Source organism: Hyla sarda, chromosome 7 (assembly GCF_029499605.1).
Source record: "Hyla sarda isolate aHylSar1 chromosome 7, aHylSar1.hap1, whole genome shotgun sequence".
Classification (NCBI taxonomy): domain Eukaryota; kingdom Metazoa; phylum Chordata; class Amphibia; order Anura; family Hylidae; genus Hyla; species Hyla sarda.
The window spans coordinates 98,984,507-99,011,700 of NC_079195.1; the positions used below are offsets into that span (position 1 = coordinate 98,984,507).

Consider the following 27,194-nt stretch of genomic DNA (forward strand, 5'->3'; position numbering starts at 1 on the left):
AAAAGATGAGAGAGGTCTGTCATTTTCATCATAGGTATACCTCAACTATGGGAGACATAATGAGAAAAAAATCCATAAAATCACATTTTCTGATTCTTGAAGAATTTATTTGCAAATTATGGTGGAAAATAAGTATTTGGTTAAAGGGGTACTTACGTGGAAAACTTTTTTTTTAAATCAACTTGTGCCAGAAAGTTAAACAGATTTGTAAATCCCTTCAATTAAAAAATCTTAATCCTTCCAGCACTTTTTAGGGGCTATATATGAGAAATCCAAAAAGAGAAATCCAAAAAGAAATGCATTTCCTCTGATGTCATGACCACGGTGCTCTCTGCTGACCTCTGCTGTCCATTTTAGGAACTGTCCAGAGCAGGAGAAAATCCCCATAGCAAACATATGCTGCTCTGGACAGTTCCTAAAATGGACAGCAGAGGCCAGCAGAGAGCACTGTGGTCATGACATGGGAGGAAATGCATTTATTTTTTTAATTTCTCTTTAGTATACAGCCCCTAAAAAGTACTGGAAGGATTAAGATTTTTTAATAGAAGTAATTTACAAATCTGTTTACCTTTCTGGCACCAGTTGATTAAAAAAAAAGTTTTCCATGGGAGTGCCCCTTTAATAACAAAAGTTAATCTCAATACTTTGTTATATACCCTTTGTTAGCAATGACAGAGGTCAAACATTTTCTGTAAGTCTTCACAAGGTTTTTGCACACTGTTGCTGGTATTTTGGCCCATTCCTCCATGCAGATCTCCTCTAGAGCAGTGGTGTTTTGGGGCTGTCGCTGATCAACAAGGACTTCAACTCCCACCAAAGGTTTTCTATGGGGTTGAGATCTGGAGACTGGCTAGGTCACTAAAGGACTTTGAAATGCTTCTTATGAAGCCACTCCTTTGTGTGTGTTTGGGATCATAGTCATGCTGAAAGACCCAGCCACACTTCATCTTCAAGCCCTTGCTGATGGAAGGAGGTTTTCACTCAAAATCTCATGATACATGGCCCCATTCATTCTTTCCTTTACATGGATCAGTCGTCCTGGTCCCTTAGCAGAAAAACAGCCCCAAAGCATGATGTTTCCACCCCCATGCTTCACAGTAGGTATGGTGTTCTTTGGATGCCACTCAGCATTCTTTCTCCTCAAAACACGACTGGTTGAGTTTTTACCAAAAAGTTCTACTTTGGTTTCACCTGACCATATGACATTCTCCCAATACTCTTCTGGATCATCCAAATGCTCTTTAGCAAACTTCAGATGGGCCCAGACATGTACTGGCTTAAGCAGGGGGACACGTCTGGCACTGCATGATTTGAGTCCCTGGCGGCGTAGTGTGTTACTGATGGTAGCCTTTGTTACTTTGGTCCCACCTCTCTGCAGGTCATTTACTAGGCCCCCCCCCCGTGTGGTTCTGGGATCTTTGCTTTCCGTTCCCGTGATCATTTTGGCACCACGGGGTGAGATCTTGCGTGGAGCCCCAGATCGAGGGAGATTATCAGTGGTCTTGTATGTCTTCCATTTTCTAATAATTGTTCCCACAGTTGTTTTCTTCACATCAAGTTGCTTGCCTATTGCAGATTCAGTCTTCCCAGCCTGGTGCAGGTCTACAATTTTGTTTCTGGTGTCCTTCGACAGCTCTTTGGTCTTGGCCATAGTGCAGTTTGGAGTGTGACTGTTTGAGGTTGTGGACAGGTGTCTTTTATACTGATAACAAGTTCAAACAGGTGCCATTAATACAGGTAAAGATTGGAGGACAGAGGAGACTCTTAACCCGTTGGGGATGGAGGGCGTATGGATACGGCCTTGCGTCCCATCACTTAAGGACGGAGGGCGTACCTGTACGCCCTCCGCATTTCCGATCACCGCCGCTCGCCGGACGGTTATTGGACCGGGATGACTGCTGAAATCATTCTGAATTCATCCTGAGACCCCCCATGTTGGCGATCGCTGCAAATTGCCGATGAATTCACACCCGTGAATTCAGGCTATTCCGGGTCATACGGGTCTACGGTGACCCGGTTACCCGGAAAATAAGGGGGATTGGGGTTGTCCAAGACACCCACGATCTCCCTGAAGGGATATGAGTGAGGTGGCAGGGGTGCCACCCCTGCTATCCCTGCTATTGGTCGTCTAGAAGCGACGACCAATAGCAGATCGGGGCGAGGGGGTTAACTTTTGGTTTCCCGGTTCTGCCCACCCCCAATAGGCAGGGCAGATGGGGAAACCGAGGAGGACAGACGCTGGAGATCGACTTACCCATTGGCGGCGGCAAAGGCGACGATCGGCGGCAGAAGAGGACGGCGTTGCGGCTCCCTGGATCCTATGGAAGCCGTTGAGTTGCCTAGCAACATCTGGAAGGCTACAGTTTGAAACCACTATATAGTGGTCTCTAAACTGTAGCACTCCAGATGTTGCAAAATTACAACTCCCAGCATAACCAGACAGCTGTTTGCTGTGTGGGCATGCTGGGATTTGCAGTTTTGCAACAGCTGGAGGACCACAGTTTGGAGATCACTGTGCAGTTTGCTGTCTGGGCATGCTGGGATCTGTAGTTTTGCGACATCTGGAGGGGGACAGTTTGGAAATCCCTGTGCAGTGGTCTCTAAACTGTAGCCCTCAAGATATTACAAAACTGCAAATCCCAGCATGCCCAAAGAGCAATCAGCTGTCTTGGCATGCTGGGAGTTGTAGTTGCATACATCCAGCTGTTGAATAACTACATCTCCCAGCATGCACAGTCTGTCAGTGCATGCTGGGATTTGTAGTCTTGCAACATCTGGAAGGCCACAGTTTGGAGATCACTGTGCAGTTGTTTCTAAACCGTGGCCCTTCAGATCTTGCAAAACTACAACTCCCAGCATGCCCAAACAGCTGTCTCAGCATGCTGTGAGTTGTAGTTGCGTACCTCCAGCTGTTGCATAACTACATCTCCCAGCATGCCCTTCCGCGATCAGTACATACTGAATGTTATCCAACCAGTGTGCCTCCAGCTGTTGCAAAAGTACAACTTCCAGCATGCATGGTCTGTCAGTACATGCTGGGAGTTGTAGTTTTGAAACAGCTGGAGGTGTGCCCCCCCCCCCCCCCCCCCATTTGAATGTACAGGGTACATTCACAAGGGAGGGTTTACAGAGGGTTTCCTGCTTCCAGTTTGAGCTTCGGCAAATTTTCCACCGCAGTGCAAACTCCTAGTGGGGAAACTCACCGTAAACAACCGCCAGTGCAAATGTACCCTAAAAACACTACACTACACTAACACATAATAAAGGGTAAAACATTACATATACACACCCTTACACTGTCCCTCCCAACAAAAATGAAATGAAAGCCACTGACTGTCCAGACATGCTGGGATTTTTGCAGCAGCTGGAGGCACCCTGTTTGGGAATCACTGGCGTAGCATACCTGTCACGATGCCGGCTGGCAGGTAGTGGATCCTCTGTGCCAGAGAGGGATTGGCGTGGACCGTGCTAGTGGACCGGTTCTAAGCCACTACTGGTTTTCACCAGAGCCCGCCGCAAAGCGGGATGGTCTTGCTGCGGCGGTAGTGACCAGGTCGTATCCACTAGCAACGGCTCACCTCTCTGGCTGCTGAAGATAGGCGCGGTACAAGGGAGTAGGCAAAAGCAAGGTCGGACGTAGCAGAAGGTCGGGGCAGGCAGCAAGGATCGTAGTCAGGGGCAACGGCAGAAGGTCTGGAAACACAGGCAAGGAACACACAAGGAACGCTTTCACTGGCACTAAGGCAACAAGATCCGGCAAGGGAGTGCAGGGGAAGTGAGGTGATATAGGGAAGTGCACAGGTGAACACACTAATTGGGACCACTGCGCCAATCAGCGGCGCAGTGGCCCTTTAAATCGCAGAGACCCGGCGCGCGCGCGCCCTAGGGAGCGGGGCCGCGCGCGCCGGGACAGAACAGACGGAGAGCGAGTCAGGTAGGGGAGCCGGGGTGCGCATCGCGAGCGGGCGCTACCCGCATCGCGAATCGCATCCCGGCTGGCAGCGGAATCGCAGCGCCCCGGGTCAGAGGACGTGACCGGAGCGCTGCCGCGGGGAGAGTGAAGCGAGCGCTCCGGGGAGGAGCGGGGACCCGGAGCGCTCGGCGTAACAGTACCCCCCCCCTTGGGTCTCCCCCTCTTCTTAGAGCCTGAGAACCTGAGGAGCAGACTTTTGTCTAGGATGTTGTCCTCAGGTTCCCAGGATCTCTCTTCAGGACCACAACCCTCCCAGTCCACTAAAAAAAAATTTTTCCCTCTGACCTTTTTGGCAGCTAAAATTTCTTTGACCGAGAAAATGTCCGAGGAGCCAGAAACAGGAGTGGGAGGAACAGATTTGGGAGAAAAACGGTTGAGGATGAGTGGTTTGAGAAGAGAGACGTGAAAGGCATTAGGGATACGAAGAGAGGGAGGAAGAAGAAGTTTATAAGAGACAGGATTAATTTGACACAAAATTTTGAAAGGACCAAGATAGCGTGGTCCCAACTTGTAGCTAGGGACACGGAAGCGGACATATTTAGCGGAGAGCCATACCTTGTCTCCAGGGGAAAAAACGGGGGGAGCTCTTCTTTTCTTATCCGCGAACTTCTTCATGCGTGATGAAGCCTGTAAGAGAGAATTTTGGGTCTCTCTCCATATGATGGAAAGGTCACGAGAAATTTCATCCACAGCGGGCAGACCAGAGGGCAAGGGAGTAGGGAGGGGGGGAAGAGGGTGACGGCCGTACACCACGAAAAATGGGGATTTGGAGGAAGACTCAGAGACCCTGAAGTTATACGAGAATTCGGCCCATGGGAGGAGATCTGCCCAGTCATCCTGGCGGGAGGAAACAAAATGTCGCAAATAATCACCCAAGATCTGGTTAATCCTTTCTACTTGTCCATTGGACTGGGGATGATATGCAGAAGAAAAATTTAATTTAATCTTGAGTTGTTTACAGAGAGCCCTCCAGAATTTAGACACGAATTGGACGCCTCTATCCGAGACAATCTGCGTAGGCAACCCGTGAAGACGAAAAATGTGTACAAAAAATTGTTTAGCCAACTGAGGCGCAGAAGGAAGACCAGGAAGAGGGATGAAATGTGCCATTTTGGAGAATCGATCAACGACCACCCAAATAACAGTGTTGCCACGGGAAGGGGGTAAATCAGTAATAAAATCCATACCAATCAGAGACCAAGGCTGTTCGGGGACAGGCAGAGGATGAAGAAAACCAGCGGGCTTCTGGCGAGGAGTCTTATCCCGGGCACAGATAGTGCAGGCTCGCACAAAGTCCACAACATCCGTCTCCAGAGTCGGCCACCAATAGAAGCGGGAGATGAGTTGCACAGATTTCTTGATACCCGCATGACCTGCGAGATGGGAGGAGTGACCCCATTTGAGGATTCCGAGGCGTTGGCGAGGAGAAACAAAGGTCTTTCCTGGAGGAGTCTGCCTGATGGAGGCAGGAGAAGTGGAGATCAGGCAGTCAGGTGGAATGATGTGTTGCGGAGAGAGTTCAACTTCTGAGGCATCCGAGGAACGAGAGAGAGCATCGGCCCTAATGTTCTTATCGGCAGGACGAAAGTGAATCTCAAAATTAAATCGGGCAAAGAACAGAGACCACCGGGCCTGGCGAGGATTCAGCCGTTGGGCAGACTGGAGGTAGGAGAGGTTCTTGTGGTCGGTGTAGATAATAACAGGAGAACTTGATCCCTCCAGCAGATGCCTCCATTCCTCAAGTGCTAATTTAATGGCTAGAAGCTCTCGATCCCCGATGGAGTAGTTCCTCTCCGCTGGAGAGAAGGTCCTAGAGAAAAAACCACAAGTGACAGCATGCCCGGAAGAATTTTTTTGTAGAAGAACAGCTCCAGCTCCCACTGAGGAGGCATCAACCTCCAATAGGAAGGGTTTGGAAGGGTCAGGTCTGGAGAGGACGGGAGCCGAAGAAAAGGCAGACTTGAGTCGTTTAAAGGCCTCTTCTGCTTGAGGAGGCCAGGACTTGGGATCAGCATTTTTTTTGGTTAAAGCCACGATAGGAGCCACAATGGTAGAAAAATGTGGAATAAATTGCCTGTAATAATTGGCGAACCCCAAAAAGCGTTGGATAGCACGGAGTCCGGAGGGGCGTGGCCAATCTAAGACGGCAGAGAGTTTGTCTGGATCCATCTGTAGTCCCTGGCCAGAGACCAAATATCCTAGAAAAGGAAGAGATTGGCATTCAAACAGACATTTCTCAATTTTGGCATAGAGTTGGTTGTCACGAAGTCTCTGAAGAACCATACGGACATGCTGGCGGTGTTCTTCTAGATTGGCAGAAAAAATTAGGATATCGTCCAGATATACAACAACACAGGAGTATAACAGATCACGAAAAATTTCATTGACAAAGTCTTGGAAGACGGCAGGGGCGTTGCACAGTCCAAAGGGCATGACCAGATACTCAAAGTGTCCATCTCTGGTGTTAAATGCCGTTTTCCACTCGTCCCCCTCTCTGATGCGGATGAGGTTATAGGCGCCTCTTAAGTCCAATTTAGTGAAGATGTGGGCACCTTGGAGGCGATCAAAGAGTTCAGAGATGAGGGGTAAGGGGTAGCGGTTCTTAACCGTGATTTTATTAAGACCGCGGTAGTCAATGCAAGGACGTAGGGAGCCATCTTTTTTGGACACAAAGAAAAATCCGGCTCCGGCAGGAGAGGAGGATTTACGGATAAAGCCCTTTTTTAGATTCTCCTGGACGTATTCGGACATGGCAAGAGTCTCTGGGGCAGAGAGAGGATAAATTCTGCCCCGGGGTGGAGTAGTGCCCGGGAGGAGGTCGATAGGGCAATCATAAGGCCTGTGAGGAGGTAGAGTCTCAGCTTGTTTTTTGCAGAAAACATCCGCGAAGTCCATATAGGCCTTAGGGAGACCGGTTACTGGAGGAACCACAGAGTTACGGCAAGGGTTACTGGGAACCGGTTTTAGACAGTTCTTGGAACAAGAGGACCCCCAACTCTTGATCTCCCCAGTGGACCAATCCAGGGTAGGGGAATGAAGTTGAAGCCAGGGAAGTCCAAGGAGAATTTCCGAGGTGCAATTGGGGAGGACCAAAAGTTCAATCCTCTCATGATGAGATCCGATGCTCATAAGAAGGGGCTCCGTGCGGAAACGTATGGTACAGTCCAATCTTTCATTATTTACACAATTGATGTAGAGGGGTCTGGCGAGACTGGTCACCGGGATGTTGAACCTGTTGACGAGAGAGGCCAAAATAAAATTTCCTGCAGATCCTGAGTCCAAGAAGGCCACTGTAGAGAAGGAGAAGGCAGAGGCAGACATCCGCACAGGCACAGTAAGACGTGGAGAAGCAGAGTAGACATCAAGGACTGTCTCACCTATGTGCGGAGTCAGCGTACGTCTTTCCAGGCGGGGAGGACGGATAGGACAATCTCTTAGGAAGTGTTCGGTACTAGCACAGTACAGGCAGAGGTTCTCCATACGGCGTCGTGTCCTCTCTTGAGGTGTCAGGCGAGACCGGTCGACCTGCATAGCCTCCACGGCGGGAGGCACAGGAACAGATTGCAGGGGACCAGAGGAGAGAGGAGCCGAGGAGGAGAAACGCCTCGTGCGAACAGAGTCCATATCTTGGCGGAGTTCCTGACGCCTTTCGGAAAAACGCATGTCAATGCGAGTGGCTAGGTGAATAAGTTCATGTAGATTAGCAGGAATTTCTCGTGCGGCCAGAACATCTTTAATGTTGCTGGATAGGCCTTTTTTGAAGGTCGCGCAGAGGGCCTCATTATTCCAGGACAATTCTGAAGCAAGAGTACGGAATTGTACGGCATACTCGCCAACGGAAGAATTACCCTGGACCAGGTTCAACAGGGCAGTCTCAGCAGAAGAGGCTCGGGCAGGTTCCTCAAAGACACTTCGGATTTCCGAGAAGAAGGAGTGTACAGAGGCAGTGACGGGGTCATTGCGGTCCCAGAGCGGTGTGGCCCATGACAGGGCTTTTCCGGACAGAAGGCTGACTACGAAAGCCACCTTAGACCTTTCAGTGGGAAACAGGTCCGACATCATCTCCAGATGCAGGGAACATTGGGAAAGAAAGCCACGGCAAAACTTAGAGTCCCCATCAAATTTATCCGGCAAGGATAAGCGTATCCCAGGAGCGGCCACTCGCTGCGGAGGAGGTGCAGGAGCTGGCGGAGGAGATGACTGCTGAAGCTGTGGTAGTAACTGTTGTAGCATAACGGTCAGTTGAGACAGCTGTTGGCCTTGTTGCGCTATCTGTTGTGACTGCTGGGCGACCACCGTGGTGAGGTCAGCGACAACTGGCAGAGGAACTTCAGCGGGATCCATGGCCGGATCTACTGTCACGATGCCGGCTGGCAGGTAGTGGATCCTCTGTGCCAGAGAGGGATTGGCGTGGACCGTGCTAGTGGACCGGTTCTAAGCCACTACTGGTTTTCACCAGAGCCCGCCGCAAAGCGGGATGGTCTTGCTGCGGCGGTAGTGACCAGGTCGTATCCACTAGCAACGGCTCACCTCTCTGGCTGCTGAAGATAGGCGCGGTACAAGGGAGTAGGCAAAAGCAAGGTCGGACGTAGCAGAAGGTCGGGGCAGGCAGCAAGGATCGTAGTCAGGGGCAACGGCAGAAGGTCTGGAAACACAGGCAAGGAACACACAAGGAACGCTTTCACTGGCACTAAGGCAACAAGATCCGGCAAGGGAGTGCAGGGGAAGTGAGGTGATATAGGGAAGTGCACAGGTGAACACACTAATTGGGACCACTGCGCCAATCAGCGGCGCAGTGGCCCTTTAAATCGCAGAGACCCGGCGCGCGCGCGCCCTAGGGAGCGGGGCCGCGCGCGCCGGGACAGAACAGACGGAGAGCGAGTCAGGTAGGGGAGCCGGGGTGCGCATCGCGAGCGGGCGCTACCCGCATCGCGAATCGCATCCCGGCTGGCAGCGGAATCGCAGCGCCCCGGGTCAGAGGACGTGACCGGAGCGCTGCCGCGGGGAGAGTGAAGCGAGCGCTCCGGGGAGGAGCGGGGACCCGGAGCGCTCGGCGTAACAATACCCCTATGTCCATTACTATGCAATCCTTAATTTAGTTCTCAAATACGCATGGCGCTCTCTCATTTTGGAGCCCTGTGGTATTTCAAGGAAACAGTTTAGGGCCACATATGGGGTATTTCCATACTCGGGAGAAAATGCTCTACAAATTTTGGGGGGCTTTTTCTCCTTTTAGCCCTATTGAAAAGGCAAAGTTGGGGTCTACACCAGTCTGTTAGTGTAAAAAAATGTTTACATTAACATGCTGGTGTTTCCCCATACTTTTTTATTTTCACATGAGGTAAAAGGAAAAGAGGCCCCCAAAATTTGTAACGCAATTTCTCTTGAATACGGAAAAACCCCATATGTGGGCATAAAATGCTCTGCAGGAGCACAACAAGACTCAGTAGTGAGAGCGCACTAAATTGGTGAGGCCTAAATTGGTGATTTGCACAGGGGTAGCGAATTTTACAGCGGTTCTGACATAAACGCAAAAAAATAAATACCTACGTGTGACCCCATTTTGTAAACTACACCCCTCACGGAACGTAACAAGGGGTATAGTGCGCCTTAACACCCCACAGGTGTTTGACAAATTTTTGTTAGAGTTGGACGGGAAAATGAAGAAAAAATTATGTTTTCACTAAACTGCTGGTGGTACCCTAAATTTTTCATTTCCTCAAGCGAAAATAGGAAAAAGTCCCCCAAAATTTGTAACCCAATTTCTTCTGAGTAAGAACATAGCCCATATGTTGATGTAAAGTGCTCTGCGGGTGCACTACAATGCTCAGAAGAGAAAGAGCGCCATTGGGATTTTGGAGAGAAAATTTGTCCGGAATTGAAGGCTACGTGTTTTTACAAAGCCCCCGTAGTGCCAGAACAATGGACCCCCCCCCACATGTCACCCCATTTTGGAAACTACATCCCTCATGTAATGTAATAAATCATACAGTAAGCATTTAAGCCCCACAGGTGTCTGACAGATTTTTGGAACAGTGGTCTGTGAAAATGAAAAATTTAATTTTTCATTTGCACAGCCCATTGTTTCAAAGATCTGTCAAACGCCAGTGGGGTGTAAATGCTCACTTATTAAATTCTGTGAGGTGTGTAGTTTCCAAAATGGGGACACATGTGGGGGGGTTCACTGTTCTGGCACCACGGAGGGCTTTGTAAACACACATGGCTCCTGACTTCCATTCCAAACAAATTCTGTCTCCAAAAGCCCAATAGTGCTCCTTCTCTTCTGAGAATTGTAGTGCGCAAGCAGAGCACTTGACATCCACACATGGGGTTTTTCCATACTCAGAAGAAATGGGGTTACAAATTGTGGGGGGGCATTTTCTCCTATTACTCCTTGTAAAAATGTAAAATCTGGGGAAAAACCCTCATTTTTGTGAAAAATGTGGGGTGTTAAAGCTCACTGTACTCCTTGTTGTGTTCCTTGAGGGGTTTAGTTTCCAAAATAGTATGCCATGTGTTTTTTTTTTTTTGCAGTTCTGGCACCATAGGGGCTTCCTATATGTGACATGCCCCCCAAATACCATTTCTCAAAATTTGCTTTCCAAAAGCCAAATGTGACTTTGTCTCTTCTGAGCATTGTAGTTCGCCCGCAGAGCATTTTACGTCGTTACATGGGGTATTTCCATACTCAGAAGAGATGGGGTTACAAATTTTGGGGGGATTTACTCCCATTACCCCTTGTAAAAAATGGGAAATTTGGGGGAAAAATTGCAGTTTAGTGAAAAAAATGTTTTTTCATTTACACATCTGACTTAAATGAAAAGTCATCAAACACCTGTGGGGTGTTAAGGCTCACTGGACTTCCTAAATGTGACCATTTCAGAAAAACTCACTCTCCAAAATCCCATTGTTGCTCCTTCCCTTCTGATCCCTCTACTGCGCTCGCCGAGCACTTCACATACACATATGAGGTATTTCCTTACTTGAGAGAAATTGGTTTACAAATTTTGGGGGGCTTTTTCTCCTATTGCCCCTTGTAAAAATTCAAAAACTGGGTCTACAAGAATATGCGAGTGTAAAAAATGAAGATTTTGAATTTCCTCCTTCACTTTGCTTCTATTCCTGTGAAACCCCTAAAGGGTTAACAAACTTTCTGAAAGTCATATTGAATACTTTGAGGGGTGCAGTTTTTATAATGGGGTAATTTATGGGGTATTTCTAATATGAAGGCCCTTCAAATCCACTTAAAAACTGAATTGGTCCCTGAAAAATTCTGATTTAAAAAATTTTGTGAAAACTTTGAAAATTGCTGCTGAACTTTGAAGCCCTCTGATGTCTTCCAAAAGTAAAAACATATTAACTTTATGATGCAAATATAAAATAGACATATTGTATATGTGAATCAATATATAATTTATTTGGAATGTCTATTTTCCTTACAGGCAGAGAGCTTCAAAGTCATAAAAATGCAAAATTTTCAATTTTTTCATCACATTTTGGAATTTTTCACCAAGAAATGATGCAAGTATCGACAAAAATGTACCACTTTACATATAGTAGAATATGTCACGAAAAAACAATCTCGGAATCAGAATGAAAAGTAAAAGCATCCCAGAGTTATTAAAGGGGTATTCCAGGCAAAAACTTTTTTATATATCAACTGGCTCTGGAAAGTTAAACAGATTTGTAAATTACTTCTATTAAAAAATCTTAATCCTTCCAATAGTTATTAGCTTCTGAAGTTTTCTGTCTAAATGCTCAATGATGATGTCACGTCATGGGAGCTGTGCATGATGGGAGGATATCCCTTGCATGATGGGAGAATATCCCCATGGGAGCTGGACAGCTCCCGGGATGTGAGTCATCAGAAAGTTAGACAGAAAACAGCAACTCAACTTCAGAAGCTAATAACTATTGGAAGGATTAAGATTTTTTATAGAAGTAATTTACAGATCTGTTTAACTTTCCGGAGCCAGTTGATATATAAAAAAAGTTTTTGCCTGGAATACCCCTTTAATGCTTAAAATGACAGTGGTCAGAATTGCAAAAAATGCTCCCGTCCTTAGGGATATAATGGGCTCTGTCCCCAAGGGGTTAAAGAAGAAGTTACAGGTCTGTGAGAGCCAGAAGTCTTGCTTGTTTGTAGGTGACCAAATACTTATTTTCCACCTTAATTAACCTCTTAAGGACTTAGGCCGCACCTGTACGTGACCCCGCATCACACCGGGTCGGTCTCGGCTGCTAACGATAGCCGGGACCCTGGGCTAACAGTGCGTGGCATCGATTGTTGTGCCGCGCACTGTTAACCCTTCGGACGCGGCGATCAAAGTTGACTGCCGCATCTGAAAACGAGAGTAAATGGTTCCCGGCAGCTCAGTCGGGCTGATCGGGACATCGCGATAAAATCTCCTTACCTCTCTCCGCAGTGTCCGATCGTCGATTGATTACTCCAAGCCTGAGCTACAGGCTTGAGCAATCAAGCCCTTATCTGACTGATCCCTGCAAAGCTATGGCTTTGCAGGGATCAGCATAAGAGATCAGTGTGTGCAGTGTTATAGGTCCCTATGGGAGCTATAACACTGCAAAAATAAGTGAAAAAAAAAAAGTTAACAAAGGTCATTTAACCCCTTCCCTATTAAAAGTTTGAATCACCCCCCTTTTCCCATAAAAAAAACTGTGTAAATAAAAATAAAAAATAAACAAATGTAGTATCACCGCGTGCGAAAATGTCCGAACTATAAAAAGATATCATTAATTAAATTGTACGGTCAATGGCGTGCGCGCAAAAAAATCCCAAAGTCCAAAACAGTGTATTTTTGGTCACTTTTTATATCATGAAAAAATGAATAAAAAGCGATCAAAAAGTCCGATCAATACAAAAATTGTACCAATAAAAACTTCAGAACATGGTGCAAAAAATGAGTCCTCATACCGGCCCGTACGCAGAAAAATAAAAAAGTTATAGGGTTTAGAAGATGATAATTTTTAACATATACATTTTCCTGCATGTAGATATGATTTTTTCCCGAAGTACGAAAATATCCAACCTATAAAAGTAGGGTATCCTTTTAACCGTATGGACCTACAGAATAAAGATAAGGTGTTGTTTTTACCAAAAAATGCACTGCGTTGAAACGGAAACCCCAAAAATGAATTTTTTTTTAAAATTTTGTCGCACAATGATTTTTTTTTCCGTTTCGCCGTGGATTTTTTGGTAAAATGACTAATGTCACTGCAAAGTAGAATTGGTGGTGCAAAAAATAAGCCATCATATGGATTTTTAGGTGCAAAATTGAAAGCATTATGATTTTTAGAAGGTGATGAGGAAAAAATTAAAATGCAAAAACGGAAAAACGCTGAGTCCTTCAGGGGTTAATAAATTCTTTAAAAATCTGACAATGGGTTTTATGGATTTTTTTTCTCATTATGTCTCTCATAATAGAGGTATACCTATGATGAAAATTACAGGCCTCTCTCATCTTTTTAAGTGGAAGAACTTGCACAATTGGTGGCTGACTAAAAATAACAATGGTGCAGCACTCCAACATCAGTAACCAAAATTGTGGATTTATTCACTCAGGTCACAGCAACATTTCAATTCTTATAGGGAACAATTTTCAAGCTTCCATAGAGAAGTGAATAAATCCACAAATTTGTTTGCTGATATTGGAGAACTATGCCATTGTTTTTTGATTACCTGAATTGACTTTGATTGAGTCTGGGGAACTGGCACCATGCATTTTAACTGGTGAAGTAGTGCTGCAATTGTTTGGTTATATTGCATGACTGTGTTACAGTGGCGGATTCAGGGGTGGGGGCAACGGGGCAATTGCCCCCCCCCCCAGATTAATTTCCCACTGTATTAAGGGCATCCCTGTGTCCTGAAAGATATTTTCGTGACACAAGGATGCCCCCTTTAACTCTCTGCGGCCCCGTGTTAACTTTAAAAACGCAGGGGCCACCGGGAGGTAGTGCATGCAGGGACGTCACTGAAGTGCCCATAGGAGTGAAGAAGTGGAGCATCAGAGCATTGAGCAGGAGGATGCGAATTGGCCGGCATGGTGAGTTACCAGCTGCACGTCAGCTTCAGTGCTCAGACCACCGCTACTCTGGTCCTGGCCTATAGGCCATAGCAGTAGAATGTGACCCCAGACTAGAGGAGCGGTGGTCGGAGCACTGAGGTGGGGCAGTACATAGACATACAGCCTCCAGCCATACACTCTATATGGCTGAAGGCTGTATGTCTGTGGGGACTACTGCCTACCTAATTTGGGGGAACATACTGCAAACCTAATGTGGGGGAACATACTGCCAAGCTAATGTGGGGAACATACTGCCAACCTAATGTGGGGAACATATTGCCAACCTAATGTAGGGGGAACTATACTGCCAACCTAATGTGGGGGAACTATACTGCCAACCTAATGTGAGGGAACATACTGCCAACCTAATGTGGGGGAACTATACTGCCAACCTAATGTGGGGGAACTTCACTGCCAACCTAATGTGGAGGAACTATACTGTCAACCTAATGCGGGGGGGGGGGGGAATTATGCTTCCAACCTAATGTGGGGGGAACTATGCTGCCAACCTAATGTGGGGGGAACTATGCTGCTAACCTAATGTGGGGGGAACATGCTGCCAACCTAATGTAGGGGAACATCTTGCCAACCTAATGTGGGGGAAAATGTTGCCAACCTAATGTGATGGGAACTATACTGCCAACCTAATTTGGGGGAACTATACTGCCAACCTAATCAACCTAATGTGGGGGAACTATACTGCTAACCTAATGTGGGGGAACATACTGCCAACATAATGTGGGGGGGGGGTACATGCTGCCAACCTAATGTGGGGGGGAGCATATTGCCAACCTAATGTGGGGAGAACTATACTGCCAACCTAATTTGTGGGAACTATACTGCCAAGCTAATGTGGGGGAACTATACTGCCAACCTAATGTGGGGGAACTGTGCAGCCATTCTGATGTGGGGGGAACTAGGCTGCCAACCGATTGTGGGGGAACTATGCTGCCAACCTAATGTGGGGGGAACTATGCTGCCAACCTAATCTTGGGGGAAGATGCTGCCAACCTAATGTGGGGGAACATGCTGCCAACCTAATGTGGGGAACATACTGCCAACCTAATGTGGGAGAACTATACTGTCAACCTAGTGTGGAGGAACTATACTGCCAACCTAATGTGGGGGAACTATACTACCAATCTAATGTGGGGGAACTATACTGCCAACCTAATGTGGAGGGAACTATGCTGCCAACCTAATGTGGGGGGAACATGCTGCCAAACTTATGTGGGGGGTATGCTGCCAATCTAATGTGGGGGGAACTATGCTGTCTACCTTATGTGGGGGGAACTGTGCTGCCAACCTAATGTGGGGAACTGTGCTGCCAACCTAATGTGGGGGGAACTATGCTGCATATTTAAAGGGGTAGTCTACTTCCCCAGCGTTCAGTGGTCGACATGCCCCCTCCCATAGACTTGCACTGAGGGAGTGAGGTGTAATGTCAAGAGGGATGTGGGCGTGATGTCACGCTATGCCCCTTCAATACTTGTCTATACCTATTTTTGCTTGTAACTATTAGGTCTGCCATTTGCACGTTCATTATTTGCTGTGATAGTGACTTCATTATATATTTTAGCATTATATGTTATTTGGCATAAATTCCCCCTCTCGTTCACACATGGTCTCATGGGTGTAGTGTTACTGTAATTTTATTTTTCTGTATATTTTAATGTATTTGTAATAAATTGATTTTATTTCTATATTGTACTGTGCTCATTTTTTTGGGTGATTATATGATCAAATACATACTCAACAGAATGTCATGCTTTTGTTCTAAACTAGTCATCTAGTAAAATATTTTGGGATATGATGTGAAACGCGTGTGTGTTGAGTCCTCCAGAGAGAAAGACATTTTTTTTATGTGCAGACTGCACGAGATTTTTTAAAATGGTGTGGTCTTTTAAAAATCTTGTACGGTCTTGGACTGTCTAGTCTTAGTAAAACGAACCAATTTTTTGAATATATGTACCACTTTTTGTAGCCACTCTTTACTCTGGTAAGTAGATAAAGAAGAATATTTATCTGTTTTGAGGAATCTGTCAGCTGAATTTCATGCAAAGTTGTGAAATCAACATGCATGCCTCCTCCCTCCCCCACCTCTCCCTGCACTGCATGATTGATGTACAAGGCTCAGGGCTGGAGGGTAAACTCCGCACCTTAATCATGCAGGAAAGGGAGGGAGGAGACATGAATGCTGCAGCGCTGGCTGCTTAAAAGTAAAACTTGACTTTATAACTTTGCCAACAGTCATTGGCTGAGAGACAGGTATCATTCTCCAAAGTATTTTAAATTGGGCTGCCTAAATTAGACAACACCAAGTTTGTGTTTAAAAAAGCCTTGTCTTTTTCTACTAAAAAGATTGAATCTGTCCGCTTCTGTCTACTAGTGCATCAATAAATATTCATACATGGTGTACACAAAGAAGGAATATAGCATGTGATTAGTTGTGTTCTTACAAGGTATGATCAGGCCTTTCTGCAAGTTTCAAAGCCTCATGCATCCCTGCAGCTGACAGCTTCCTGTTGATATTTCTGTACCTGCACTGTAACAGATTTCGATAGGTTGTCCTTAGGTCTCTGTTAAAAAAGGCATAAATAAAAGGATTTATCAGAGAGTTTGCATATCCCAGCCATAGAAATGTCCTTTCCATCCACAAAGGAATACAGCTGCACTCTGTTCCACAGATAAACGGTCTAGCCGTTGAAAGTATAAAAAAAGGTAGCCAGCATATAGTGAAAGCCCCGACAATAATCCCAAGTGTAGTAGCTGCTTTCTGTTCTCTTTTAAAAATGGAAATGTTTTTTCTGTCATTTCTCAATAATTTGGACAGATTTGTACATTCTTCTGCTTCTTTGTGTATTTTTACCACTCCATTTGCCATAATCATTCCTTCACTTTCTTCTGATCGTGGGAATCCAGCAAACTTGTGTTTGGCTGCACTCCGCTTAGCAGCTTTGAATATTCTGTAGTACATGAACAGCATGACCGACATCGGGATGTAAAAGGCAACAGCTGTAGAGTAAATTGTGTAGCCAAAATCTTGGCTAATTAAGCAAACTTTGTTATCATTTACATTCTGAGCCCAACCGAACAGAGGAGGTAACGTAATGGAGGCGGACAGGAGCCAGACACACAGGATCATTTTGGCCATACATTTTCCATTCTGTCTCACTGGGTAGGTCAGTGGTCGAGTGATTCCAAGATACCTGAAAGTAAGCACAACAGTTGTTAAGTTGACAAATTTCCTATGCAGCTGTTTCATTTTAGATAAAACAAATACACACTGAAACTAATATTGAGTTAAGGAATATTGGTTGGAAACCGCTAGAAAAGTAGATGTGTCTTGCAATAAAGTTGATGCCAATTAATTACATGAATTTTTACCAAATAAAATCCATTTATGGTAATGATATTTATTACAACATCGCATAATGATGTGAAGGTGGGAGAAGAGAGGAGGAGATGGAGAGAGCTGAGACAGTAAAGCCTGGTTACAGGAATTAGCCCAAGAGACTCCACAGCCTTTTAGAGGTAACCTTACCCTTACTACTGCCTGTCAAATCTGCAGTAGAATAAAGCACCCATGACATTTTTGAAATCTCATCTACATTTTTTTTTCTAACAGAAATTGTTCTGCAATGTTGTTCTATAGACCCATATCAGGGTTTGTTGTTTTGCAGGACCAATCACTTTTTTGTAATGACATCTCTCATTTAACCACAAAATCTATGGTGAAGAAAAAAAATATATAGGACAAAATAAAAAAAAAAGTAATTTTGCAAATGAAAAAAAATCTAAATACTTTTTTTGTTAGAAAATTAGTATGCTTAACCCCTTAAGGACCAGGCCCATTTTGGCCTTAAGGACCAGACCAATTTTATTTTTGCATTTTAGTTTTTTCCTCCTCGCTTTCAAAAAATCATAACTCTCTTATATTTCCATCCATAGACCCAAATGAGGGCTTGTTTGTTGCGTCACCAACTATACTTTGTAAATACATCACTTATTTTACCATAAAATGTACGGTGCAACCAAAAAAAATATTATTTATGTGGGAAAATTGAAAAGAAATCCACAATTTAGCAAATTTTGGAAGGTTTCGTTTTCACGCTGTAGACTTTCTGGTAAAAATAACATGTTTTTTTTATTCTGTGGGTCAATACGATTAAAATGATACCCATGTTATATACCTTTTTATAATTGTACCCCTTAAGAAAAATCTCAAACCATTTAACAAAATTAGTATGTTTGAAATTGCCCTATTTTGACCACCTATAACGTTCTCATTTTTCGGTATATGAAGCGGCATGAGGGCTCATATTTTGTGCCATGATCTGTAGTTTTTATCAGTACCACTTTTGCTTAGGTTTTACTTTTTATAAAAAATTTTTTATAAAATGTGACAAAAAAGCATCAATTTTGGACTTAAAAAAAAAAAAATTATGTTTATGCCGTTCACCGTACGGGATAGTTAGCAATATATTTTAATAGTTCAGACTTTCATGCACGCGGTGATATTTACACTTTTTATGTCCCCATAGGGGACTATTCAAAGCAATTAGTTGATTGCTAATACTGTTCAGTGCTATGTATAGGACATAGCACTGATCAGTATTATCGGTGATCTTCTGCTCTGGCCTGCTCGATCTCAGACCAGAGCAGAAGACCCTGGGAGATGACCAGAGCCAGGTGAGGGGTCCTCCGGCCTCCATGCAGGATGATTGGATCGCCGCGGCAGCGCTGCGGGTGATCCGATCATCCATTCAAAGTACCGCACTGCCGCAGATGCCGTGATTTTAAGATCTCTCCACAGGTTTTCAATGGGATTTAGATCTTGACTCATTGCTGGCCACTTCAGAACTCTCCAGCGCTTTGTTACCATCAATTTCTGGGGTCATTATCCTGCTGGAAGATTTCAGATACAAACCCAGCTTTCTGACACTGGGCTGTACAGTGTGACCCAAAATCCAATGGTAATCCTCAGATGTCATGATGCCTTGCACACATTCAAGCCACCCAGTGCAAGAGGCAGCAAAACAACCCAAAACATCATTGAACCTCCACCATATTTCACTGTAGGTACTGTGTTCTTTTCTTTGTAGGCTTCATTCTGTTTTCGGTAACTAGTAGAATGATGTGCTTTACCAAAAAGCTCTATCTTGGTCATATCTGTCCACAAGACGATTCCCTGAAGGATTTTGGCTCACTCAAGTTCATTTTGGCAAAATGTAGCCTTGCTTTTTAATGTCTCTGTGTCAGCATGGGGGTCCTCCTGGGTCTCCTGCGATAGTGTTTCAATTTATTTAAATGATGATGGATAGCTCGCGCTGACACTGATGCTCCCTGAGCCTGCAGGGCAGCTTGAATACCTTTGAAACTTGTGTGGGGCTGCTTATCCATCATCCGGACTATCCTACATTGACACCTTTCATCAATTTTTCTCTTCTGTCCACACCCAGGGAGATTAGCTACAGTGCCAGGGGTTGCAAACTTCTTGATAATGTTGTGCACTGTGGACAAAGGCAAATCTAGATCTCTGGAGATGGACTTGTAACCCTGAGATTGTTGATATTTTTCCACAATTTTGGTTCTCAAGTTCTCTTCTCCTCTTTCTGTTGTCCATGCTTACTGTGGCACACACAGACACACAATGCAAAGACTAAGTGAACTTCTCTCCTTTTTATCTGCTGTCAGGTGTAATTTTTAGATTGCCCATACCTGTTACTTGCCCCAGGTGAGTTTAACCCCTTAATGACGCAGGACGTATATTTACGTCCTGCGCCGGATCCCGCGATATGAAGCATCACATCACGTCGGTCCCAGCGCTCATCAACGGGACCCGCGGCTAATACCACACATCGCCGATCGCGGCAATGTGCGGTATTAACCCTTTAGAAGCGGCGGTCAAAGCTGACCGCCGCTTCTAGAGCGAAAGTGAAAGTATCCCGGCTAGTCAGTCGGGCTGTTCAGGACCGCCGCGGTGAAATCGTGGCATCCCGAACAGCTTACAGGACACCGGGAGGGTCCTTACCTGCCTCCTCGGTGTCCGATCGACGAATGACTTCTCCGTGCCTGAGATCCAGGCAGGAGCAGTCAAGCACCGATAACACTGATCACAGGCGTGTTAATACACGCCAGTGATCAGCATAGGAGATCAGTGTGTGCAGTGTTATAGGTCCCTATGGGACCTATAACACTGTAAAAAAAAAGTGTTAATAAAGGTCATTTAACCCCTTCCCTAATAAAAGTTTAAATCACCCCCCTTTTCCCATAAAAAAAATAAAACCGTGTAAATAAAAAATAAATAAACATATGTGGTATCGCCGCATGCGTAAATGTCCGAACTATAAAAATATATCATTAAACCGCACGGTCAATGGCGTACGCGCAAAAAAATTCCAAAGTCCAAAAAAGCGTATTTTGGTCACTTTTTATACCATTAAAAAATGAATAAAAAGTGATCAAAAAGTCAGATGAAAACAAAAATCATACCGTTAAAAACTTCATATCACGGCGCAAAAAATGAGCCCTCATACTGCCCTGTACGTGGAAAAATAAAATAGTTATAGGGGTCAGAAAAGGACATTTTTAAACGTATACATTTTCCTGCATGTAGTTGTGATTTTTTCCAGAAGTACGACAATATTCAACCTATATAAGTAGGGTATCATTTTAACCGTATGGACCTACAGAATAATGATAAGGTTTCATTTTTACCGAAATATGCACTGCGTAGAAACGGAAGCCCCCAAAAGTTACAAAATGGCATTTTTTCTTCGATTTTGTCGCACAATGATTTTTTTTTCGTTTCACCGTGAATTTTTGGGTAAAATGGCTAATGTCACTGGAAAGTAGAATTGGTGACGCAAAAAATAAGCCATAATATGGATTTTTAGGTGGAAAATTGAGAGGGTTATGATTTTTAAAAGGTAAGGAGGAAAAAACGAAAGTGCAAAAACGGAAAAACCCTGAGTCCTCAAGGGGTTAAAGGAGCATCACATTCTTGAAACAATATTATTTTTCCACAATTTTGAAAGGGAGCCAATAATTTTTTCCAGCCCATTTTTGGAGTTTGGTGTGACATTATGTCCAATTTCCTTTTTTTCCTCCCTTTTTGGTTTAGTTCCAATACACACAAAGGGAATAAACATTGTATAGCAAAACATGTGTTACTGCAATCCTTTTCTGGGAGAAATACTTAATTTTCTAGAAAAATTTCAGGAGTGCCAACATTTACTGCCATGACTGTACCTCCGGGGCCCGCAGCCGCTGTCTCTTTAAAACAGCAGCAGTGGACACCAGGAGGTACGTCCTATGCGCTCTGCATACTGACGCTGGCCCTGACATCACGTGACCGCAGTAGAGGAGGCCAGCGGTGTGGAGCAGCAGACATTGCTGAGCGGAGCAGTGCAAAGGAAGAGCCTGCCCTGAGAGGAGGTACAGAGGTCAATAAGTAAAAAAACACACACACACACATAATATATATATATATATATATATATATATATATATATATATATATATATATATATATATTTATATATATATATATATATATATATATATATATATATATATATGACTGGAGCCGGGGCAGAAGGACTGAGGCCTACAACTATATGGGGGTAAAAATTAGCAACAGAGAGAGGCCTACAACAGCTATATGGGGGCAAGTTTTTGTAGGCCTTTTTTTTTTAGCTAATTGTTCCCTTCATATAGTTTTAGACCCCTTTGAGAGGGGCCTACAACAACTATATGGGGGCAACTTAAACATGGGGGCCTAACAAAACTATATGGGGCCCCCATAAAGTTTGGGTAAGCCCCTCTTCTAATAGTTGCCCCCATAAAGTTTGGATAGACACCTCTTCTAATAGCTGCCCCCATAAAGTTTGGTAGGCCCCTATTCTAATAGCTGCCCATAAAGTAAACAGTGTAAAAAAAAAAATAATAAGAGTGAATTTACCCCTTCCTAATGAAAGTTTGAAACATCCCCCTTTTCACATTTGTTTGATAAAATAATGTAATAAAAAATAAACATACACATATTTGGTACCGCTGCATGTGTAACTGTCCAAAGTCCAAACTATTAAATTATAAGGTTAATTAGACCACACAGTCAATGGTGTACACATAAAAAAAAGTGCAAAGTGCAAACTTGGGCATTTTTGGTCACTTCATATACTATAAAAAATGTATAAAAAGGGATCAAAAAGTCCCATCAAAACAAAAATGGTACCGAGAAAAAAAAGGTCATGGTGAAGATATTAGCCCTCATATAGCCCCGTATGTGGAAAAATAAAAAATTTATAGGGGTCAGAGTACAATTTTCAGCATACTAATTTCGGTGCATGTAGTTATAATTTTTTTTTTAAATAGCAAAATAAAATAAATCCTATATAAATTGGGTATCCTTGTAACCGTATGGACCGACGGAATAAAGATAACGTTTCATTTTTACCGAAAAGTGCATTTTTCTATTTATTTCACCCCACAAATATTTTTTTGATCGCTGCAAATTTTATTATAAAATCATTGATGTCATTCCAAAGCGAAATAAAACAAAACCTATTTAAGTTAAGTATCATTTTAATCTTATGGGCCTACAGAATAAGGAATATGTGTCATGTTTACCAAAAAAAAAAGTGCACTACATAGAAACGGAAGCCCCCAAAAGTTACAAAATGTATTTTGTCTTTTTCAATTTTGCCCCACAAATAATTTTGTGCTGTAGATTTTGTGGTGAAATGATTGATGTCATTACAAAGTACAATTGGTAGCACAAAAAAATAATCCCTTATATGGGTCTGTAGGTGGAAAATAGCTAGGAGAGACATGGAAAAAAGGTGTAGTTAGTGTAGGAACCGCCTCAAAAAAGTACCTTGTGTATTTTAGGATTTTTTCCTTAGATGATGTGTTAGGGGAGATATATTAGGGGAGAAAGAGTAAACCTTGTGCTCTTAAGGTGTTTTTTTGCTAGGAGAAGATTGCTAGGACAGATAAGAAAAGGTAGTATAGTTAGTGTTAGTGTAGAGTCCTGTGTAAACGAGTAAACCTTGTGCATTTACTGTGTTTTTTGGTTAAGTGTATTAGGGTAAGATTGATAGGGCAGATTAGAAAAGGTAGTGTGGTTAGTGTTAGTGTATGGTCCTGTTTAAAAAGTAAACCTTCTGCTTTTAGGCTTGGATTCCATTGAGGTTTTTCATGTAAAAACGGCAATAAAACCGCCCATTTTGCCGCACTGCATTTTTTCTGTGAAAAAACTCTGCAGACAGATTTTAGCTGCAAGTCAATAGTGAACTGCAAAATGCCAGATCCACTTGCATTTACTGATTTGGGTGTTTTTCTGCTCTTTTTGTAAGGTACCATTAAAAAAAAATAATTAAAAAAAAATACAGTAGTGATGGAAAAAATTGTATTTAACAAAATTTTTCTTTTTATAACGAAATTTATATTAATTTTTAAACAGATCAATTTATGTGGGTGGGCAGGGAACTAAAAATGTAGCCGACAATAAAAAAAATTTAGTAAGGGGACATTTAAATGCAAAAATAATATGTTTGTTATAATTAATTTTGTTAAACTTTTTTTTTCTTAATAATGTATTTTAACCCCTTAAGGACCACGGGTTTTTCCGTTTTTGCACTTTTGTTTTTTCCTCCTAACCTTTTAAAAATCATAACCCTTTCAATTTTGCACCTAAAAATCCATATTATGGCTTATTTTTTGCGCCACCAATTCTAGTTTGCAGTGACATGAGTCATTGTACCCAAAAATCAACGGTGAAATGGAAAAAAAAATCATTGTGCGACGAAATTGAAGAAAAAATGCCATTTTGTAACTTTTGGGGGCTTCCGTTTCTACGCAGTACATTTTTCGGTAAAAATGACACCTTATCTTTATTCTGTAGGTCCATATGATTAAAATGATACCCTACTTATATAGGTTTGATTTTGTCATACTTCTGTAAAAAATCATAACTACATGCAGAAAAATTTATACGTTTAAAATTGTCATCTTCTGACCCCTATAACTTTTTTATTTTTCTGCATATGGGGCAGCATGAGGGCTCATTTTTTGCACCGTGATCTGAAGTTTTTAGTGGTACTATTTTTGTATTGATTGGACTTTTGATCGCTTTTTATTCATTTTTTCATTATATAAAAAGTGACCAAAAATATGTTATTTTGGACTTTGGAATTTTTTTGCGCGTACGCCATTGACCGTGCAGTTTAATTAATGATATATTTTTATAGTTCGGACATTTATGCACGCGGCGATACCACACATGTTTATATTTATTTTTATTTACATGTTTTATTTTTTTATGGGAAAAGGGGGGGTGATTCAAACTTTTATTAGGGAAAGGGTTAAATGACTTTTTTTTTGCATTGTTATAGCTCCCATAGGGACCTATAGCACTATAGCTTTGCATTGATCAGGGTTATCGGCGGTCGATTGTTCAAGCCTTCATCTCAGGTTTGGAGCAATCAAACACCGAGGGGACACGCCGGAGGCAAGTAAGAGGACCTCCGCTCGTGTCCCAGCTGATCGGGACACCGTATTTTCACTGCGGTGGTCCCGATCAGCCTCACTGAGTAGACAGGCAACTTTCACTTTCGGTTTAGACACAGCGTTCAACTTTGAATGCCGCGTCTAAAGGGTTAATAGCGCGCGGCACCGCGATTGCTGCGCGCTATTAGCCCCGGGTCCTGGCTTCAGATACATGCCGGGACTGACCTGATATGACGCGGGGTCACCAAGTGACCCCGCGTTATATTGCGGGAGCTGGCCAAGGACGTAAATATACGTCCTTGGTCGTTAAGGGGTTAATAATGTGTTGAATAAAGTGTGTGTGTTTTTTACTTTTAAATTTTTTTTTTAGTTAGTACTACTGGGAGTAGTAGCACATGTACTAATTGACAGATCACCTCGGGTGTCACTTCTGACACCCGTTGCGATTCTCCTGTATAATGTATAGATGCGGGTGGCCAGCCGCTCTTCTATGGTCCTCTGCACTGCCGTATATATATACACCTATTCATATTTCCCACAAAGAGCTGTGATTGACCGGATGGTTCCAGCCAATCACAACTAGGTAAAATAGGTATGTATATATACATCAGTGCAGGGGACCATAGAAGAGCGGCCGGCCGCCCACATCTATACATTATACGGGAGCATTATAGCCCTGTATCATCATAAAAAAAACAAAACACAAATCATATACATACTAGGTATTGCCACGTCCGTAATGACATGTACTATAGAGCTATCACGTAAATTATCCCACATGGTGAACGCCCTAAAAAAACAACAACAAAGAAGCGCAAAATTCACCAATTTTGGTACAAAGAGCGGAATAAAAAAGATCAAAAGGTAGCATGTATCATAAAAATTATACCAATAAAAAGTACAGCTTGTCCCGCAAAAAATAAGCCCTCACTCAATGGCATCGGACGAGAAATAGAAAAATTACCGCTGTCGGAACATAACACAAAAAAGTGAAAAAAAGAATTTTGCTCAGAAAAAGGGAACATAAAAAGCTATATAAAATGAGTATCGCCATAATTGTACCCACCCACAGAATAAATATAACATCACTTTTATCGCACAATGAACATTAAAAAAAATTATAAAAAAAGCGCCCATTCAGAAAAGCATTCAAAAGTTATTACCATTTAAAGAGACATGTCAAATAAAAAAATAAATAAAAAAGAGCCTGGTCATTAAGGTAAAAAATCTGTCTATCCTTAAAGGGGTATTCCAGGCAAAAACGTGTTATCCCCTATGCAAAGGATTGGGGATTAGATGTCTGATCACGAGTGGCCCGCCGCTGGGACCCCCCGCGATCTCCCTGCAGCACCCGCATTCTATGCAGGAGCTGCATCTCCAGTTTTGGAAACCTCCACGCCCCCTCCATTCATGTCTATGGGAGCTGGCGTGATGGCCGTCACTTCCCCTCCCATAGACATGAATGGAGGGGGCTTGGCGTGATGTCACGTCCCCAGTCCCGGAAACCCGGAGGTTTCCGAAACTGGAGACGCAGCTCCCGTATAGAATGCGGGTGCTGCAGGGAGATTGCAGGGGGTCCCAGTGGCAGGCCCCCCGCGATCAGACAACTTATCTCCTATCCTTTGGATGGGGATAAAATGTTTTTGTCCAGAATACCCCTTTAAGGGGTTAAAGTCTCCTAGGGGACTTTACAATGTGATTGCTTGATCATTTATACAGGCTATTGCAATACGTGTGGAAGCTTGTAGTAGTAGGTCTGACATGGCAGCCATGGAAGGCCTTAGACAACTGATTGACTTCATGACATTATATCACATGAAGCCCATCAGACCCCAAACAGTGCCCTGATGTGGCTTCTAACCATCTAGATGCTGCTGCCAGCATTAAAGGGGTACTCCGTTGGAAACGTCATATCCCCTATCCAAAGCATAGGGAATAAGATGTTAGATTGCGTGGGTCCCGCCGCTGGGGACTCCCGTGATCTCTGGGCTGGCAACGGCGGCGCCCGGAACACAGAAGCTTACAGATTCCGCATTCTTGACGTTACGCTATGCCCCCTCCATTCATGTCTTTTGGAGGGGGCGTGAGGGCTAGTACATAGCCATCACGCCTCCTCCCGTAGACGTGAGTGAAGGCAGCGTGGCAGCTTGTATCGCCAGTCATCAGGCACGGAGCGGAGTTCGCTCCATGCACCAAATGACAGGGGTGCCGCACCGCCCCAAAATGTTATCCTCTATCTTTTTAATAGTGGATAAGATGTTTCCAGTAAAGTACCCCTTTAAAGGTTAACTAACTGGCTTTGGAGCTCGCTCCATGCCGGTTACTGACTGTGGCTGTTCTGTGACTTTTGAAAGCTTGGCTCCAAAACCCTCCCCATACATCATGATGCAGGTATTTTCATGGGTCATTAAAGGGTTAAACATGTGAGTCTGGTTATATTTGCACACAGCAGACTTATTTCAAATTTTGGTCAGTATTTTGAATAAAAACAGAGAAAAAGTATGAAGAACGCTTTGTACCTATTCTTTGATTTGGAAACATAATGATGCAAAAAAATAAAAAATAAAAAAAAAAATGACCGAAATACTACAGCATAAAAGAGTCCTAATTCTACATTCACACAC

The 27,194-nt window shown here is 43.7% G+C and overlaps 1 protein-coding gene and 1 long non-coding RNA gene across 6 annotated transcripts in view; one reads left to right on the forward strand and one right to left on the reverse strand.

The window, feature by feature from the left end:
* HTR7 (5-hydroxytryptamine receptor 7) overlaps window positions 1-27,194 on the reverse strand; it is a 219,953-nt gene that overhangs the window by 70,383 nt on the left and 122,376 nt on the right. For all 5 annotated transcript variants that reach the window (XM_056530168.1, XM_056530171.1, XM_056530166.1 and 2 more), the window contains exon 2: window positions 16,515-17,264. In XM_056530168.1, the coding sequence (XP_056386143.1) occupies window positions 16,515-17,264 (750 nt within the window). The remainder of the gene's footprint in view (window positions 1-16,514; window positions 17,265-27,194) is intronic.
* LOC130282191 (uncharacterized) overlaps window positions 1-27,194 on the forward strand; it is a 311,154-nt gene that overhangs the window by 6,618 nt on the left and 277,342 nt on the right. The gene's annotated exons all lie outside the window — the stretch shown is intronic.